At 40.3% G+C, this 19278-nt stretch overlaps 1 protein-coding gene across 1 annotated transcript in view; it reads right to left on the reverse strand.

Moving 5' to 3' along the window:
• ptprt (protein tyrosine phosphatase receptor type T) overlaps window positions 1-19278 on the reverse strand; it is a 436976-nt gene that overhangs the window by 363560 nt on the left and 54138 nt on the right. Inside the window, exon 2 of the mRNA XM_042510188.1 lies at window positions 12990-13115. Within this exon, the coding sequence (XP_042366122.1) occupies window positions 12990-13115 (126 nt within the window). The remainder of the gene's footprint in view (window positions 1-12989; window positions 13116-19278) is intronic.

Genomic DNA, 19278 nt, shown 5'->3' on the forward strand with positions numbered 1-19278 from the left:
CTCAAGGTGAGTGGAGTTGAAATGTTCTTTTAAATTGTTAAGGTGATCCACGTTTCTTGTCCCAAAGATAAATAAAACTTATTTCACCTTATTTATGAATTCAGACTTCCTTTCTTTCAACGTAATGTAAATTCCTCCAATTCGGCTTGCTCCTTTCTCTCACTCTAATCCTTTTTCCCCCACATGCACAAACAAGCACGAGATGCAGACAATGAGAGACAGTCCTTGCACTGTTATTTATTTATAATTATAATTAAACTTACTTTGCTCAAGGCTGTTGCTTCCCTAATAAAGCATTTAAATATTCTGCCTGTCATTAATCGGGCCACTTGGCATGCAGACTTATGCAAGAATTAAGCTTTCAGTGTGTATCCGCCAACTGCTCATGAATGTAACCAAAAAAGAAGCAGTGTGCAGTGATGGGTGCAGTAAACAAAAATGGTACTCAAGTAAAGTATTTTGTACTTTAGAATTATATTGACTACAAAAATTACTACTTAAATACTCAGTAATTGAGTCAGTTCTTTTTTTCTCTCTGATATTTTACTGAAAGCTAGGTCTCTGGTATGTGACTTTGTGCTTGACCAAAGTTACAAGTATATATATAATATATATATATATATATATATATATATATATATATATATATATATATATATACACACACAGACACACACACACACACACAAACACACAAAACGCCCCACTCTAGACAGCAATTCATCACTTAAAAACCCACCTTCAAGCGGGTAGCCCTGTTTTAATGGAGACGCAAATCCCTGCAGAGCTGTGCTGACGGGCCAGACCTGACCAAACCAAACCAAACCAAACCAAACCAAACCAAACCAAACCAAACCAAGCCAAGCCAAGCCAGGCCATGACTGTCAAAAGTTTTCTGCAAAAATAAACTGCTCTTAGAAGTATGATTTATTAAACACCGTGGGGAACATATGGATAGAGCAGTTTGGGAATCTTCTTCAAGGTCAAAACATAACTGTTTTTGTTGGTGTGTCCGTCAGTGTAACCCCAGAGCTGCATTTTCACTTGTCCTTCGTCTTACCACTCAAACCTGAAGCTACAGGCCAATGAAACAGGGAATATGTGTTTCATTGGCCTGTTAGGTGTTTACACAGCGGCTGTCTGTCACCCTGTCACTGTGTTATTATCGCTGTACTCCATTTGTCATTCCTCCAACTCTACCTCGCTGCTTCACGCCCGCCCACAAATCACAAATGCAATCAAGTCCGCCCCGACAAGGGCCCTCGAATCACCGCCGGCGACCAAAAAAGTGGACGGGATATTTAACCTCTGTACCCATCAGCAGCCACTTGACAAACACACGAACACACACCATTAATGCTTTACTGTTGTGACACGCTATAATTCAGAAGTCTATTACAGATGCCAGTTTTAAACAAGGCATGACTGTGTGTGTGTGTGTGTGTGTGTGTCTGTGTGTGTACTTTGTATGTTTCAGTTTGTGACAAAGCCTACAGATGTGTGTGTGTTAAATATGTGTCACAACTGAATAGTGAGGCGCTCTCTGATTAGTGCTGATTTGTTTTCAGGCTCTCGAAGAAAAAAAAAAAGAGAGCACTGATGAGCAGACACACAGATACACAAACAAACACACACACACACACATTCACACTCAGATGAAAACACACAGATAGAGAAAAATGTCAAAATACAACTTGAGACGTTCACCGCAGTTCAAACATAATTTTCTGTCAAGCTGTCAAATCTAAAAAAAATAACATCAACGGAAACTGTGAGGCAAAATTAGGACAAAAAAAACCTCAGGAGGAATGGATGTCTGCGAGAACGAAGGTGCGGAGAGAGGGAAACGGTAGAAGGAGAAAAAAATGAAAGAATAATAGAGCGAAGACAGGCAGAGCTGTGAGGCTTTCTGCAACATGGTGTGGGTCCTGGATTGACAGTCAGAGCAAACATCAACACTGCAAATGACAGGGTACACCCACAGACACACACGCACACACACAAACACACACTCACACATCTCTAGCATTGTTAACTGAGCTCTGGCTAGCTTTCCTTAAAATCACCTAAAACCTCAAGGAAAAGAAGAAAAAAAACGTCTATTTCATTTGGCTGTCAGACTTTCGCGAGTCTGCAAAACGCCGAAGGAATGGAGGGATTTCGGCACAAAAAAATTGACAGAAAATAGTAGAAATAGGGGGAGAAAGACTCAAAAAAGACTCAGTAAAGACTGCCTGATCTGAAATTCATGCACTTGCGCTCAGAGTCGAGGAAAGCAGCTGGGAGAGAGAAAAAAGGATGACATATGGGAACACTGAAAAGGCTCAGATTTATTTACTGTGACACCCATAGGTGGTGGCAGAGAGGAGGATCCAGAGGGAAGAGACTGATTGACTGATCTGTTTGCTGACACGTCTTGATCAGCTGAATTCAGTCAAGTCTCTATGGAGCTCTATGGGTGGCATTAGGACCAAATTGCAGCACAAAGGACGCCAGGAATAATTGGAAATAACATTCACTGTGCAGCAGGTACAGGGCAGGGCAAGCAAACAGCACACAATGCAGTTCAACACGCCAGCGTTACAACCTGACAAATCCTTTGGTGCTTCAGTCGATGAGACCAGTTCTGTATGGCCGCGTTTTTAAGTGATTTGTCCATGTGCATATAATGTTGACGCACCTGGTGCCGTCTTGCTATCCGCAGGCATACACCAACAACGCCACTGGTTCTGTCCAGCAAGGTGCCTTTTGGCGTCACGCACTTTCACTGAAAGCACTGGTGAGCCCCCTCACTCTGACATCTCTCCATTTAATTCATGTAAATAGGTCCTGTTGGTGCATATGTGAGTATTTTGTGCATGTGTGTATATATAACAAACAGAGTGAACTGCATTTCCCTCTGAGGATTAAGAAAGTATGAAAAAGTTAATTAAGTAATTAATTAATCAAAAACATGGTATGAGGTCACAGTGACCTTGATATTTGACCTTTGACTTTCAAAATCAAATAAGTGCGAGTGGACGTTTGTGTCAAATTTGAAGAAATGTTCTTGCTGTGCTCTTGAAATATCGTGTTCAAGAGAATGAAATGGACAGAAAATCTGAAAAACATAATGAGTCCAGCCACAGCTGCCGTCAACACGGAGCCATAAAAGCACATTAAAACATTTGCATTATATTCAAGTTATAATTAATGCGATAAAATCAATCAGAAGAGAAGTCTAATCAACCAGAATAAGAAACAACACCTGTGCGAGTGTGCAGACCTTTTAAAGCGCCTGTATGATGCCCAACAAGAACTCTGCAGGTTTATGTCGTGCTAAATGCTTCTTAGAGATTTTGTTGACCGTCTGTGTTCGCATTTATGATTCTGATGTTTGCGAACCACGGTGCTAAGTTATAAATAGAAATAAAACACAAGCAGAGAAACATTTTAAACTTTGTTCAAACTTGTACTTGCAATGTCTCACTGGCCAGTGCATTCTGTGTAATTGCATACAAACAGGTTAGCTTAAGGTGGGTCATAACTGTGCTGTGTGGATATATTTATGGACTTATTAAAACGTTGATATAAAAAAAAGCTACACACTTAGCCTTTCTGATTAACTGTAATTTTTTTGCATGTGCAGATTTAAAAGCATTTGCACCTTTGGGACTAATTATGTTAGAGACTTACAATGAACTTCTGTAAACATACAGCTTTTCTGTATGCTCCGTATATGAGGCTTAAAAAGCCTGCACACTTTTATAAACCTGAAACCTTGTGAATATTTCATAACATGTAAATTGTAAACCTGTCACTGAAGACCTTTTTATCTCTATCTGATATATTTTAATACAGTTTTTTCTTCTCTTGTAATTACTTTCTATATTATCTTTAACAGTCTTTTTATATTCTCTTCCTCTCTGCTTCGTTGTCTCGGCTGCCGCAACAGCTCAATTTCCCTTCAGGGATCATTAAATCTTCATCCACTCTATCTAATTCACAGAAAAGCGAGAAAGAGATTGCCTGCCACTGTTCAAGCCACAAATGAACAAGTTTCTGTCACTCTCTGACTTCAAAAACACAGAGACACACGACTGCCATTCTGAGAGACGGGGTTTCACTGGCTCTGAACGCTGCCTCTTTCCAGAACATAAAAAATAAAACATGCACAAAGACAAATAAATACAGTACGTAATGTAAAACTATAGGGAAGGCAACAGAAGGAAGTACACACACACACACACACACACACACACACACAGTGTCTGAGGTGATGAAAAGGCATCTCTTCCTCTTTTTATTACTCCTCGTCTGTGAGAGAATTACAGCTCTGTCCATTCCCACCTGAGCCCTTCTGCCTCTCCAGCTCCCTTAATTTTTGTATCTGTGACAGTAAAAACATTTCACACCTACTGTACTTCACTGTGTGTCACAACGGGAACAGTCCAAATTAAAACTATAGAAGGCAACAGCCGCTGCTGAGAAGATTGAAAATCTTCTCCCAGCTGTGATTATTTTCCGTGCTTTGTTTGAACTGAAGGACCAGATCTCTTTTTTTAGTTGCTGACATGTTGGGTTGCTGAATTCTGCTCAGCTAACCTCAGTGTGGCTGTTAATTCTGTAATCTGGAAGCTAGCAGTGGATGCCTGCTGTATCATGGCATTGCTGCCTGTTGTCATTCTATAGTCAAATGCCGACACTTTTGCAGTGCTTTCGGAGTAAGATCTTGACGCCAAAGGCCGTTTGTCTTGGCAGCATGATATGCCGCTAAAGGGCGTCAGCTGAGAACGTGGCGTCTGCATGATATGCCTCGGCACATCGTGGCGTTAGAGGCTGTGGGTTAGGCCATCACAGAGGGAGCAGGAAGGTCCCTATAGGGCTGCCAGAGGGGATGGATTAAATAAACTCCAGGCCTTCATGCAGGTTTTTGCCTCCTGCCTAAATATGTTTTTTTTTGTTTGTTTGTTTTTTTACACCTTACCATGTGCCTCCTTCCCCAAATCCTAACAATCCATGCCCTTGTTGCTTAAACCTAACCATCCTTTCCAGCATGTGCGTTGTTGACGTCCCAGCGTTGGTTGTCATGTCCCTTGTTGCCTAAACATAACCATAGTGTAATTCCACCATGTGATTGTGTTGATATCACAGTAGTGACATCCCGCAACATAAACAGCAGACGCAGAAGCATACCCGGAGCGTAATACATCCACTGCAAAGTGGCACTCTGTGAAGACTTAGGATGAAAAAGTGTTGTAATGACAGTTTTAAAAAATCCATAAAATTGCTCTGTAGCGGTATGCATTTAGCCTCTTAGCTCACAGTTTTGGTTCTCTCACTGCAGATTGTTCAGCCTCATTGCTCTCAACAGTCCTCATGCAAAATCGTACTTGAATGTGTAAATGTGAGTGTGATTGGTCAGCCATGTGATGGCACCTTGTCCAGGGTGTACCCAGCTTCCAGCCCAGTGTCAGCTGTCAAGGATAATAAATAAATAAGAATGAATGCATCCAGGTAACAAACTCAGATCAGCCCAGAGCACACAGGTCAGGACGAAATTCCACAGACATGAAGTCAGTGGAAGAAAGCCAGCTAACTACTCAGTGACTTTTGGACAATTTCTTTAGAGTTCGGTGTCTGTTGGACCAACACGTTCTCATCCAAACTCGCCACATGGTGCCGCTCTGTCAGTGACCTTTCGTTTTAGGTATCGTTCTCTGACGGCTCTTTATGCTCCAGAACGTGGTTATGGTGATGTCAACAAATGCACATGGTGGGATGAAGCAGCATGGCCTTTAGGTGCGGACTTTCACAATGGTTGGGATGAGGCTACAAATTCCACACGGGAAGCGAATTTCGGACTCCTGCACGAATGTCATTTGTTTGTGGGACCATCCACATCCCCACCTGCCCACCCTATAAGTTCACTCTCACTCCTTACGATACATCGTTACCGGCAGAGTTATTACCTGACGCTGTCCTTAAGCATTTCATGTGCACATGACCGGTTCCATCTGGCTGCGTTCTCAGGTGATGACACCCATGCGTGCTGCATGTGGAAGTGCCCCGTGCTCTCCAACGTATCGTAACGCCACCACTTCTGTCCGACTGCATTCTCATCGGACACTGTCCAGTCGCGTTGCCGTTGGATGCGGAAGGTGGCTTTTGGCGTCACGCTTGAAAGCACTGACAGAGCGGCACTACTTGATGAGTTTAGAGCGGGAACAGGCTGGTTGGACATGTAAGTATGTTTTTTTTGGTTTTTCTTTTGATACCATTTTAATGACTTGGTAAGTCTGTGGTAAATCAGGGATGGTTTTCTCTAAATTAGGTCAGGTTGAGTCTTTTTGGTCTCTAGTGGTCACAAATATCTCCAGACAGCTTTGACCTTCACTGCGAGTGAGTGTACAACTACCTTTAAGACCACTTTTAGACATCACATATTTTCACTTGTCCAACCTGGAAATTGCCTTTTCGAAGAGAAAAGCTCGCAACAAAAAGTAAGTAAGAGTCATTAATGAAAAACTCTTCCTGCTTTTGTGTCAGTCCGTGGGTTTGTCTTTGTCCTTGTTTCCCTTTTCTAGGGGGTTTCTTTCACAGTTTCTGTCCCCCTCATCTGTCTTTCTGGATGCTTGTCTGTCTGCCTTCGTCAGTCTCCTTTATGTCTTTTTTTTTCATTTACATGGTTTTGTGGAGTCTTTCTTTGTATTCTACAGCAAGTATAGGCTATCTCTCAGTCTTCTTGTGACTCCTGTCAGGCATTATCTCACTTTCACTCGCATTCTTCAAAATCTCTCCATTTTTGTCTTGTCTTGTCCGTCTTTGTCTTTTTTAACAGAAGGAAGTGTAACGTTCTGTAATTGGGTTTTTTTTTATCTTTTGCCTTTTCACTGTTTGTCATCCCATTTTTTTGTTTTTTTAACATTCTGTCCTCATGAATGAGATATTCGTTTTGTTTTTGAATGCGTGCATGCGATATGGTGTTTCTCTTTCTGTTTGACAGTGTATTAATGTGCCCACACACACACACAAAACACACACTTGCACAACATATATGTAACAAACATAGCCATGTACTGAGCACACAACAATTCAAAAATACTCTTCTTTGATTAGACTTTCATATGCTGATGATGCTGAGGTACACACATTGTTTTACTCTATTTTTTCTTTTATTAGTACATTTCTCTCAATCATCTCTCTCTCCCTCTGTGTATTTTTCAGTCTATCTTCTCTCTTCCCCCTCCTCACTCTGGCTCCCTCCTTCTCTCTCTCTGATCATGTTTTCACGTTTCAGATCGCGGCCGTGTTGATGGGTGCTCAAAACATCTACTGGCTTTGATGTTTGATGTTTGCTGCTCGTGTGAGTTTGTCTCGCTCAGCCTGGGGTTTGAAGGTAATAAGAGGTATGAGGTATGAGGTGTGTGTGTGTGTGTGTGTGTGTGTGTGTGTGTGTGTGTGTGTGTGTGTGTAAGGGGCCAGGCAGGGAGTAAAAGCAAAGCCTCTCTTTTCTTTGGCGATTTGCAGGTTTGCAAAAAGTTTGACGGTGAAATAAATTTACTGCGGTGGCTACCGAATACCACAGGTGAGCATTTATGAGTGTGTGACTGTTCGTTGTACTATGTCACATAACGTGACCTTGAGCCAAAATGGCAGCACACATATAAAGTCACAACATGATTATGCTAAATAATACTTTACATCAAAACTCTTTGATGATCTTTGATACTGTGTATATTTTGCTATATCCAAAATTATCATTGGTAGTTTACATGTTTGTCTTGACTCTCTTACTTTGCTTCAGGGCCACTTTTGCAAAATGACAGGAGGCCAGGGGCCAGTCGCAGGAGCCCCAGACATGTATCAAGGATTTGTACGATTTCTACGATTTTAGAACATTTCCAGGATTTTAGGAGGTTTCTCAGATAGTCGGTTGTTTCTAGGATTTTAGGACGTTTCTGTGATTTAAGGAAGTTTCTAGGATTTTAGGACATTTCTCATACTTAACAACAAACTCTATTTTGATGCTGTTTTATGCACTCTGGCACCTTACATATACTAAAAGAACAAAAACAATTCCAATATGGATCACTTTATTGTAATGTGAATTTGAAAATGGTTTGGGGGCCATAATAGTGTCGGTGATTATGGCCCTATCGGGGGCCTGATTTGGTCTGTGGGCCGAAGACACTGGGGTGCGATGTAAAACATTAGCGTGCAAACTGAATGATTTGCAGCATCTGAAGGGTAAATAAAGTTCATGGATCAAATGGATTAAAAGATCAACATCTCTCCATCGTGACACATTATCTATAAAAAGTGCTCAACAGCAAAAACCATCATCATCAACAACAACACCATCACCATCAAGCAGCACATAAACATACCAAGAATAACAACCAGCCAGAGAGAAGCCTAAGTACTCAGACTGATGCACTGAAATAGGTTTTAGTAATTTAGGGAAGTTTCAGATTTCTGACTGTGATGTTAATGTGTCTGTATGTAGGTGATGAGATGCCCATCCAATCTTGTCACATCTACAAATTGTCATTGGTGCGGATTATATTATTCCATGTTAATACAGAGATGATGAAAGTTAACAAAACCCTCATTCTAATCCAATCATGCCAAACCCCGAGATCTATAAACTGTCGGGACTATGGACGTGATGACAACGATGTCTAAATGGAGGTAAAGAGAGAGAGAGATGGAGAGAGCGGCGGTGCCAATCCAATCTTGTCAGATCTACAAGCTGTCAAGTGTGGGTTACGCTCTATGACAACCGTATCAGCTGCATCAATATTATGGAGGTGAGGCGTGGAAAGAGGATTATATGATAACTGTGTCGATAATGGAAGCAAACAGACAAAAGCAAAAGGGCTTATATGCTCCTGCATACATATACATGATGTACCCAAGCTGTTGGAAAAATGTCGAAAACAAGGCTGAGCTTTGAGTAAATACACAGCTTCAAGTCACGAGGAAAGCACAGAAGATTTCTTCAACACTGGGACACTCAAACTGCTTTGCTTGGGGGCCACTTTTGCAAAATGAAAGGTGCAGCAGCTCCGTACATGTTTGTAGGATTTTAGAACATTTCTCAGATTTTAGGACGTTTCTAGAATTCAGTAAGTTTCTAGGATTGTAGTACATTTCTGCAATTTTAAGAAATATCTAAGATATTACATTTCTAGGATTGTACGTCATATCTATGATTTTGGGACATTTCTAGGATTTTAAGAAAAGTACTCTATAAATAAAGTTTGATTTGATTTGATTTGATTTAGCTTGAAACTCTGTCAGTGGGTGCAGGGGAACTTTCACTGGCACGGATAACATCACATCCTTTGACTTTCCTGAAAGATTTGTTCCAGTTCCTTCACACAGAAAGTAGTCCACACGCTGTTACAGGGAACCGAGAAAATCTGGGAAAATCTCGGTTTGTAAGTTGCGTTACAACCTTCTACCCACTGACAAAAGAAAAGGACTAGTTCTTGTAAGAAGCTTCATACAGATTTCAGCATTTGAACTCAGCCTTGACAGGATTTTCTACTCACAAAACCTGAGATGTCAATTAGCCCTTCATAGAACCTGTTTTTCTTTGGTTTTTATGACTGGCTATGACAAAACAGCTCGTTTTTCGGGTCAATCTGCAAGTCTTTTGACAGCAAAGGCTTTGTATGGACACAACATGGTACTGATACTTTATACAGCCATTTGAGGTCCAGTAAGATTTAATGCCATGAAAAAAATGACTCGAGACAGACAAGAGACTGGCAGACAATTTGTTCTTGTCCTGCCTTATCAGATCTATAGCGGTCTGGGCAACGTGCAGTCGATGAGGTGTCCATGATGAGAAGGGCTTTTAGGACGTGATGGCTATTGCCCCCGACAACCACCGTCCGCAACGATAGAAGAGACAGATAACTGACATGAGACATACATGCTGAGAGAGAGACAGACTGGCAGAGCGCTCTTGCCCGTTCAATCGTATCAGATCTTCAGTGCGGTGTGGCGAGTGGAGGCTGAGGCTGACAGATCTCTCTCTCCACCACTTCTGACATGTCAGAGACAATGATGGGAAAAGAGAGAGGAGGAGGAATGATGATGATGTATGAGAGCAGTAATTGACACGACTGAGAGATAATATATGAGAGAGAGGGGGAGGAAGCGGGAGGGTAAAAGGGTTGTCGGGGTGCAATGTGAGATTGATACGATGATGGTTAGAGAGAAATATATTTCTGCTTGGTGACCTTACAGCCCTGGCATTCTACACTTCTGCAAACCACAAATACGTTAAATTTGCAGGTTTCATACATATCACATCAACACCAAAGTTATATCATATATGCGCTGACTCATATACATCTTCCAGAGGTGAAGGGGATGATGGCGGATGCAAAACCTCAGCAACACCCCTGTTTCATCCCTCAGAACATGGTTCAACACCAACAAATAACAAATGCTGATGTGGTTTGGGCAATCGATGCAGTGCTTTAAGAGGCTTTTCAGCCACCAAATGTGGGCCTTTTTATAGACCTCTCACTGTGTTTTCCCCTGAGATAGAGCCATGAAAAGCACTTGGTTTTTACTGAGACATCGCTGTGTTTTCACCTGAGATAGTGTCATGAAAAGCTGTTGAATTTTGCAGAAATTGTTGCATTTCTAGCTGAGACAGTGCAACAAAAAGTGATCCTTTTTTATCAAGACCTCTCTGCTTTTCCAGCCAAGATAGTGCCATGAAAAGTGATCGTTTTTTTACTGAGTAACTGCTGCATTCTAGCCGAGATAGTGGCAAAAAAAAAGCTGATTTTTACTCAAACATCAGTGCATATCAAGCAGCAATAGTACCATTAAAAAATTGTTTTTTTACTGAGACTTCAATGCATTTTCGGCCGACACTGTGCCAAGAAAAGTGGCTGTATTTAAAAAAGACATACCTGCATTTCAAACCATAGTGTCACAACAAAGGCTTGTTTTTTTGACCAAGTAAGTGCTGTATTGTAGCCAAGATAGAGCCAAAAAATCAGCTGACTTTTACCAGAACGCCGCTGCTATACAAAATGGGTTAGTGCCACTCAAAAATTGTTTTTTACAGACATCGTTGCATAGCCAGACAGGATATTACCAAGGAAAGCAGGTTTTTTTTAGCCAAAACACGATATTTGCCTAATCATAAACCACGTTAACCACAGCGTTGTTGAAATGTAAAGAAAAGTTTCAACATATGCGCTACATAGTAACATAAAAACGTCTATGGTTTTCAGAAATATACTTTTTTAACTAGTGAATAATAACCTCACATGAGCCAACAGGGAGATAAACATTTTCCTCGTGAGCCAGCGCCTGTTTCTGCCGGGTCTGTGTAAAGTTAATGGGCGGCTGGGAGGAGCTTCTGTTGTGCACCAACACTCACAGCTCTGCTCTTGGCAGCAGCACTGCAGATTATTACATCACTGACCTGGACCTGTTCTGTCTGAGCACATTCACACTCAATTCACTGACACTATTATGTGACCACAGCAACAAAAAGCAATCAGACACCAAATAGTTTCATCACAAGTAGAGCGTTTCCTGTCTAGATCATGCGCGCACAACAGGGAAGGCATAATCCAGGCTGTGTGAGATATTAACATCATATTCACACCGTGGCAGATTTATCCGGTCTGAAAGAGAAACAGAAAGAAATAGGGAGAATGCCCTCGCTGGCCTGTGAATGTTAACGCTGCTTTGGAAATAGAGTTTCTGATAAACGCTCTTGTCAGTCAAATAAGTGAACTAAGAGGGAAGGAGAAGATGAGTGGAGACAGACAGAGGGAGAGAGATGCAAAAGACAGAAAGTGTGAAAGAGAGAGTGGGGATAAGCGTGTGTGTGTATGTGTGTGTGTGAGAGTTAGAAAGTGAGAGAGTGGGCGAGAGAGAAAAAGAGAGCAAAAGGGCAGAAGTGTGTGAGAGAATGAGATGGATAGACGGGCTGTCTGATTGCCATTTGGCGTTTGACAGGCGGCGAGAGAGACCCAGCTGGGGTCACGTCTCAATCTGTCTACAGAGTTCCATCAGTCTGGACAGAAGGAGACACGGAGACGTAAAGAGAAGTTAACACGTTTAACCTTTTCTCCTAATGTATTTAAAAAGTTTAACTTTTTATCCTACACTTTGAAGATGGACTTTCAAGTCTTCCGACCACTCGAAGCACTTTTACACAACTTTTCACATTCACCCATTCACACACACACACACAGACACACACACAAACAGACACACACACATTCATGCACTGGTGGCCGAGGCTACCACACAACTTATTAAACAACCAAACACACTCACAGTAATTCAGGTTCAGTATCTGAAGGTGGCAACTAAAGGGTCAAAGCACTACAACATTTCTTAAATGTTGTAGTGTTGTGGGAAATGTCATATTGTTTTCTAAAATGTTGTCATTGAGGAAATATTGTAGTGTTTTGAGAAATGTTTTGGGAAAGGGTATTTCGTTTTCTGAAATGTTGCTTTTGTTTTTGAGTGTTTTTGGAAATGTTATGTTTTTTCCAAAACATTGTTTTGATTTGGAAAATGTAGTGTTTTAAGATCCGTTTTAGTGTTTCTGAAATGTTGAAGTGTTTTGACCTTCAGGGCCTCTGCATTAATTTGCTCAAGGACACTCCGAAATGTGGACCGGAGAGCTTGGGATCAAATCAGCCACTAACTTTGACAATAAAGGGACAAAAACTGCGTGTGCTTTGAGAGCGTGACTACCTGTAATTGTTTTGTTATTTCTGGAATGAAACTGGTCAAAAAAGAGCTGTTTATGCTTGAAGAGCAGCTTATTTTCAAAGATGAGTGCATCATCATCAACCTCTAAAATCTAATCTGCACTGTGAAGTAGGGATCAGACCTTAAAATCACTGAACCTGTAAAGAGGAGACAGCCCACACATAACAATCTCCACGCTGACTTCTTAAGGCAGAGAGCCTGAACAGAAACACAGAGAGATGTTTGAAAAATCCTACCAGTCGGCAGAGCAGGGTCCATGGTGGGTTTCTCCCAGGAGTTGACTTGTTCCCACGTAAATCCATTGGTTCCAAGAGAGACGCTGTATCCACAGCTGCTGTATGACTCCTCAAATGTACAGCCACCTGGACGGAGAGAGAAACACATGCTTACATTTACAGATGGCACAGATTTAAACTGAGCAAGATGTTTCATACAAGGACAATGCCGCACTTTTCAGTGGCAGGGACTACCAATCACTCTTTAAGGAAGATGAAAAGAAAGGTCTCATCTTTAAGATGTTGGGATAAACAGGGTTCACACACATTTTTACTGATACATTTCTATGACTTTTCCATGACTTTGAGGCAGATTTTCAAAACCATACACTCTCTGAAACGGCCATCTTAAAATTAAAAAACATATTAAAAAATTCAGAAAAGGACACAAGATTTTTGAAGAAAATATTTTGGCAAATTTCTTTTCTTTAAAAATGTTGACAATTTTATTATTTTTTTAATTTTGGCAATTTTTGAAGAAAACTTTTTTCTTTTCTGTTTCTTACAAAGTTTTGGTAACTTTTGAGGAAAAGATGCCTTCCAAAGCCTTGGCCCGCAGATTTTCATGATTTTTACAAAACCTTCAGGCTATATCTAGTTTTCAAAAACTATTCCAGGTCTGGAAATACCTGTTTGCAAATTCCATGATGTTTCCAGGTTTTTTATGACTACACAAACATTGTAGAAATATTTCTGTTTGAAATTCCACTGCATCGACAACTGGGGGCAGCAAACTGGCCTCGAAGAATTGCCGTCAGATATGCAACAGAGTAAGAGCAACGAGTGAATCTGTGGTGCAACCAAACACAACGTGGGCTGAGTGGATCAACTGTTTCACGTTGCTTTGACTAAAATGATCAACAACCGCACTTCCCCTTCTGTATACCTTTATTTCACATACGCATACAACACATCCAGCATGCATGTATGATAGCCTGTAAATCCCTTGCACATTGCCATTTGAATCACTTTAATAAGGTGTGAATTTTATTTGAAAACAGACCTTTTGTAAGCTGCTGTACTATTGTTAACAGTATTATACTAATTAAGTCATCAGCATTGAAAGAGCCAGTGCAAGACAGACCCTGCTACTGTGTATCAGCGAAAAGAGCAGAGGGAAAGAAAGAAAGAAAGAAAGAAAGAAAGAAAGAAAGTATGCCTTCAAATGAGAGAGGGAGTGAGGGGTAGATGAAGAGGATGCTTTATGTGTCAACATGATTAAGTCACAGAGTCTCATCGTTATTTCATGGCCCGGATAAAACACATTTTCCACCGCATTAGCCTTCTCTGCTAGCCTGGAGCACTGCACGCACACACACACACACACACACACACATACACACACACACACACAGACACTGCAGCGCTTCCCTAATTAGACATATGCTATGACACACAACCATTTTAATTTGTTTTGAAGCATCTGAAATGGGGGAACGTCATTGCTTAATTCATGACATCACTTAATGCTTACTTTTTTTAATCTGCGTCTTTGTTGCTGTCATCTCCTGAGAGCACATTTGTCAGTTTAGACCTCATCAAAACAAAAACTTTTTTGTTTTTCCAACTTCAACTGCTGCATAGTTAATGAAGAGTCATTCAGTGCCCTTGAGCTACTACGCAACACTGGTAACTTGCTAAAGCAGATGTAGGCTAGTAAAATAGTAAATGTGGTGAATTTGAATCAGAATTTCTGCAAAACTAATGATCTTCATGTCAGTATCAGCTGTACTTCATGTTTAGTGCTAATAAGCAAATCTTAGCATGCAAACATTAACATCCGCCTGTTAGTTTTGCCATTGTGAGCATTGTGAGCAAAATCCTAGAAATGTCCTAAAAATCCTACAAATGTCGTAAAATTCTAATAATGACCTAAAACCTTGGGATACTCCTAAAAAATCCTATAAATGTCTTAAAATCTGAAAAAAATAATAAGAGCGGACATTCGGAGACACCGGCGGAGACACCGGTGGAGACACCGGCGGAGAATGAGAGCGGAGCGGACATGGCTGGAATGCATTTTATCGACTACATCTCATCTTACAATCAAGGTAAAGTTATATCGTGATTGATATCGCTATCGTTTTATCGCCCTGCCCCAGCTTGCTGCTATATTAATGCTCTGAATGTCACATATATAACATTTAAAACCCCAAACTTTCAGAATTATACAACCAATAAAATGCATCAGTAACATTAAAGCTTTTTCAGAAATGGCTCTCGTCACATCAGTGCCTCAATGTCATTGGCTCATCAGTATGTTTTCAAAATAAGTTTAAAATTACGGCTTTTTGCCTGAACTATTCAGTTTCTCTTGAGTTGTGTAACATGGTGTAACACTGTCAATAAATGATTCTTATGGACTTTGATTTTAACCTCTTGAGCCTGCCTCCCATCATCTTCTAAGAGCCTCCAGCGAGACAGTATTTCATATACAGCCCACACCAACACCGTTAAATGCAAAATGCTTGGAATGTATGGTTTTCATTATCCCTCTTCAAGCAAGACTTACATCAACTGGGAAATAAAATTTAAAAAAGAAAAAGAAAAAACTCCTCCGCCTTATAGTCTGTTTGAAAAACAACCTCCAGCAGTGGGTGAAAACCAGGAAAAACACAATTTTTCTTACAGACATGAAAATAGCTGTTATAAATTAATCAATACTGAGATAATTAGCCTTTATCGCCCCCTCATTGTTCAGTGATCTCGTTAGAAATGAAAAGAAATCAAAGTGATCTCATTAGAACAGAGTTATAAACAAGAGAGGGGGAGTCTGGCATCAATATTCAATATCAGATCTGCAATTTTAAGACCACTATCAGGGGATAAGAGGGAGAAGTAGCTCACAGCGGTAGGCAAGACTGTGTGTGTGTGTGTGTGTGTGAGTGTGAGTGTCAATGCCCCTGATCTAGTTTAGAAAATCAGTCCAACGCCTCCCTTTCCTGCGTCTCACTGACACAAACACACAAACATAATTACACACACATTTCGTGTCAGAAAATTTGCATAATGAAACTATAAAACTGCTCCTCAGGTCCGATCAGGAAAGTGGATATGAGCTTTTGTGCGTGTGTGCAAGTGTGTGTATGTGTGTGATGGAGAGACAGACACTGAGCATACTGCAGGTTGAAACACGCATGTGGTCATGTATGTATACAGTGCACTTCATACAGTTTATTTTATACATACATGACCACATACAGTACAGAATACTGCGTGGGTGTGTGTGTGTGCGCATGCATGCATGCATGTGTGTGTGTGTGTGTGCATGAGTGCCTTAGTTGTAGCTGTGAGGGCGTGTGCATAAATGTATGTTAATGTGTAATGTGTATGTGCGTGCATGTATTAGAGTGACACCAAAACAAGCAGAATCCCTTCATCTCTGCTAATTAACATTCCTGTAACCAATATAATAAAATATTGATATGATGACTAGAGCATGCCCATACAGACACAGACACACACACAAATACAAACACACACAGACACACACACAGACACGGATAGAGAGAAAGAGAAAGTGAAAAACCACTCACCATTTATTTGAAAGTTTACTTCAAATAAATATGAAGGAACAGCCCTTTTTAGATCATACGGTATTGTCCTGACATCTTAACATACTGTATATTCAGTGAGTTCCAATCAGCTGTTAAATAAACCAGTTACACATCTGGCAGGTAAATAGAAAATACAGATCGAATTTTTTCTCTAGCCTGGTATCATTCCTGGAGTGTCAAAATACACAATTTTGGGCAACACCCCCATCACAACCTATTTGTGTCATTATTAGACACTCAGAGCGAAGGACAGAGTTTAAAGAGCATGAAAGTCCACTCAGGGTGACAGGCACGGGGAATTAATGGTACGTTGGGGCGGTTTCACAGTATTACAGTAAACCAGGGTATTGCTGTTTACATGACAACGGATCTTGCATGAAATGTTAAACTTTTTTTGCGATTTGGCCTTTCTTTCACATGACAATGGCGTTGTGGGGGGCTGAAAATGCAAAAACTTTTGACACTTGTTTCCAAATTTTAATCTTTTGAAAATGCAACCCCTTCTCTCACCGCATAAACTGGCAATGTGTGGATCCTCTGAGAACAGTGACCTTATGGGCGGACTTTGCACACGGCTGCACATGGATGGTTTTCACAATGTTATCATATGAACATGGATTTTTCTAAAAATGCAAAGGAAAGACTTTTCTGTTTTAGTAGGGTCATTCTTGTCTAAATACAGCCTTATAAAACCAGAATGTACATTTTTCAACCCAGTCATGAATACAGGCGCTCCTCTTTCTATTAAACTTACTGTATGTAGTGCACAGCGCGCACCACCAAAACTACAAATCCGGTCTCGACTGGTGAAACAGGCAGCTGAGCTGAAAGACACTGCAACACCTTGTGGTGGAGGGAGAAATTAAAGGACTGTAAACAGCAAGCAGCCAGCAACAGCAGAGAGACCGTGGGGAATAACGGCATGTTTTTTACATCTAACTTCTTGAATTGAGTTTTTATTTCAGCCTGACGGGAGCTGATGATTGCTGGAGGAGTGGACTTACTGACTAGATTACTAGCAAAAGTAACAAAGTGTGTTTGGGTGAGTTTTATTTTTTTCTGTCAAGTTTGAATGAAGTGTGTTATATGAGTTTCTGAAGCAATTAAGCCTCTTCAGTCTTCTGTGACCAAGAGAAAGTTTAATTAAAAACGTGTACAGTTCTATTTCTCTGGTTGAAAAGGACGATAGGTATGAGAATATCACTTTCCATAACTTTTTTGTATTTATTAGTCTGAAAAAAGGCTGAAAGTAAGTTGCGCACTTGTCATCATGGGAAGTGGGAGGGGGTTGCACTGCACAATTTTACCGTCATACATCCCAGTGATTATAAAATATTACATACCTCTCAAGCCTAATGGGCCCAACAAACACCAGACTTTAAACCATGAGGGAAGTATTCAAAACCAACAAACAACAAGAAGCTGGGTGTTTCTTTAGTGATACATCGCTACCTTTGCAGCTGCATTTGTGGCACTCAAAGTCAGAGTTTTTAGCAGCATCCTCATTTTTTCCTAACAATAACCAAGTTGTTTTGTGGATGTCATTTTTAAACTTTACTGCTGATTTTGCTGTCAAAGCGTGTTTTATAATCTAGAATCACAAAGATAACTTTTAGAAGGAACAGTGGCAGAGATGATGGTGACAATCAAAAGAGAGAAAATCATGTTTTGCTTGAATATAAAGTGCACACAGAGAAACATGAAAATGAATTTCATAAATTATGCACTTCAGTTGTGTTAAAAAGTTAATTGTATTTTGAAAGTTAAGTACGACTTAATGTTTTGTTTAATGCATTTAGTAATTTGTGTCTACTACTACTCTACTACTACTACTACTCTTTCATCATGGATATGACTATGAAACTCATTGACGGGAAGTGTTAATTGAGTAGCATTAATTAAAAGCAAACAAACATCTCATTTTTTTCTTATTTTGGAGGCTAACATCAACACAAACACTGAATGGAACCCCTCTCAAAGCATAACTTTGACATGTTTATTTTGGAAAGCTTTGAATGGCAGAAATGAACCTCTTACCTTGTTTTCTGCACTTGCCAAATAGATTTATTTATCCCCCCAAAAAAATCAATTTCAGCAGTGAGAAAAAAAGCAGCAGAAAATCTGATTGTAGATGCTTCACAGCCAATTAAACATTTCATTTATGCGAGAGCTTGTTGAACATTTTTCCTTCAGTGCCTGCTGCTCTGTAAACCAAACCTGAGGTTACAGAGCAGCAGAAGCCTCTTGGGGCAGGCATTAAGTCAGTGCTCAGCTTCACACTTGTTTTTCAATTCAGTCATTTCAAGTCTCTAATCAATAGTCCCAATGACAGTTTTCATCCTAATTTTGCTTTTTCAATTAAAACCAGCAGTTATTGTTGAGAAATTAATAACTTGACAGAGAAATTACAAGAAGTTGTTGTGATGTAATTTGTTTTGCTGTCAGACAACTTTCTCCCCAAAGCCTAATAAGCAGAAAGACAATTACTTTTCACATAATGGAGTGTGAATGGTAATGTGTGTGTGGAAGATGGCAAAATCAGACACATTTCCAAAGGTAAGAGCTCACTATTGAAACACAAAATTACTTACCTCTAGAGACTTTTTTAAAAAAAAAATCCCTTTGTGCCAATTTTAAGTGATGGATTTCAAGTGGTTATTTTTTTTTTTTTTAATTCCTCCCAAAATGCGTAT

Source organism: Plectropomus leopardus, chromosome 2 (genome assembly GCF_008729295.1).
Source record: "Plectropomus leopardus isolate mb chromosome 2, YSFRI_Pleo_2.0, whole genome shotgun sequence".
NCBI lineage: Eukaryota > Metazoa > Chordata > Actinopteri > Perciformes > Serranidae > Plectropomus > Plectropomus leopardus.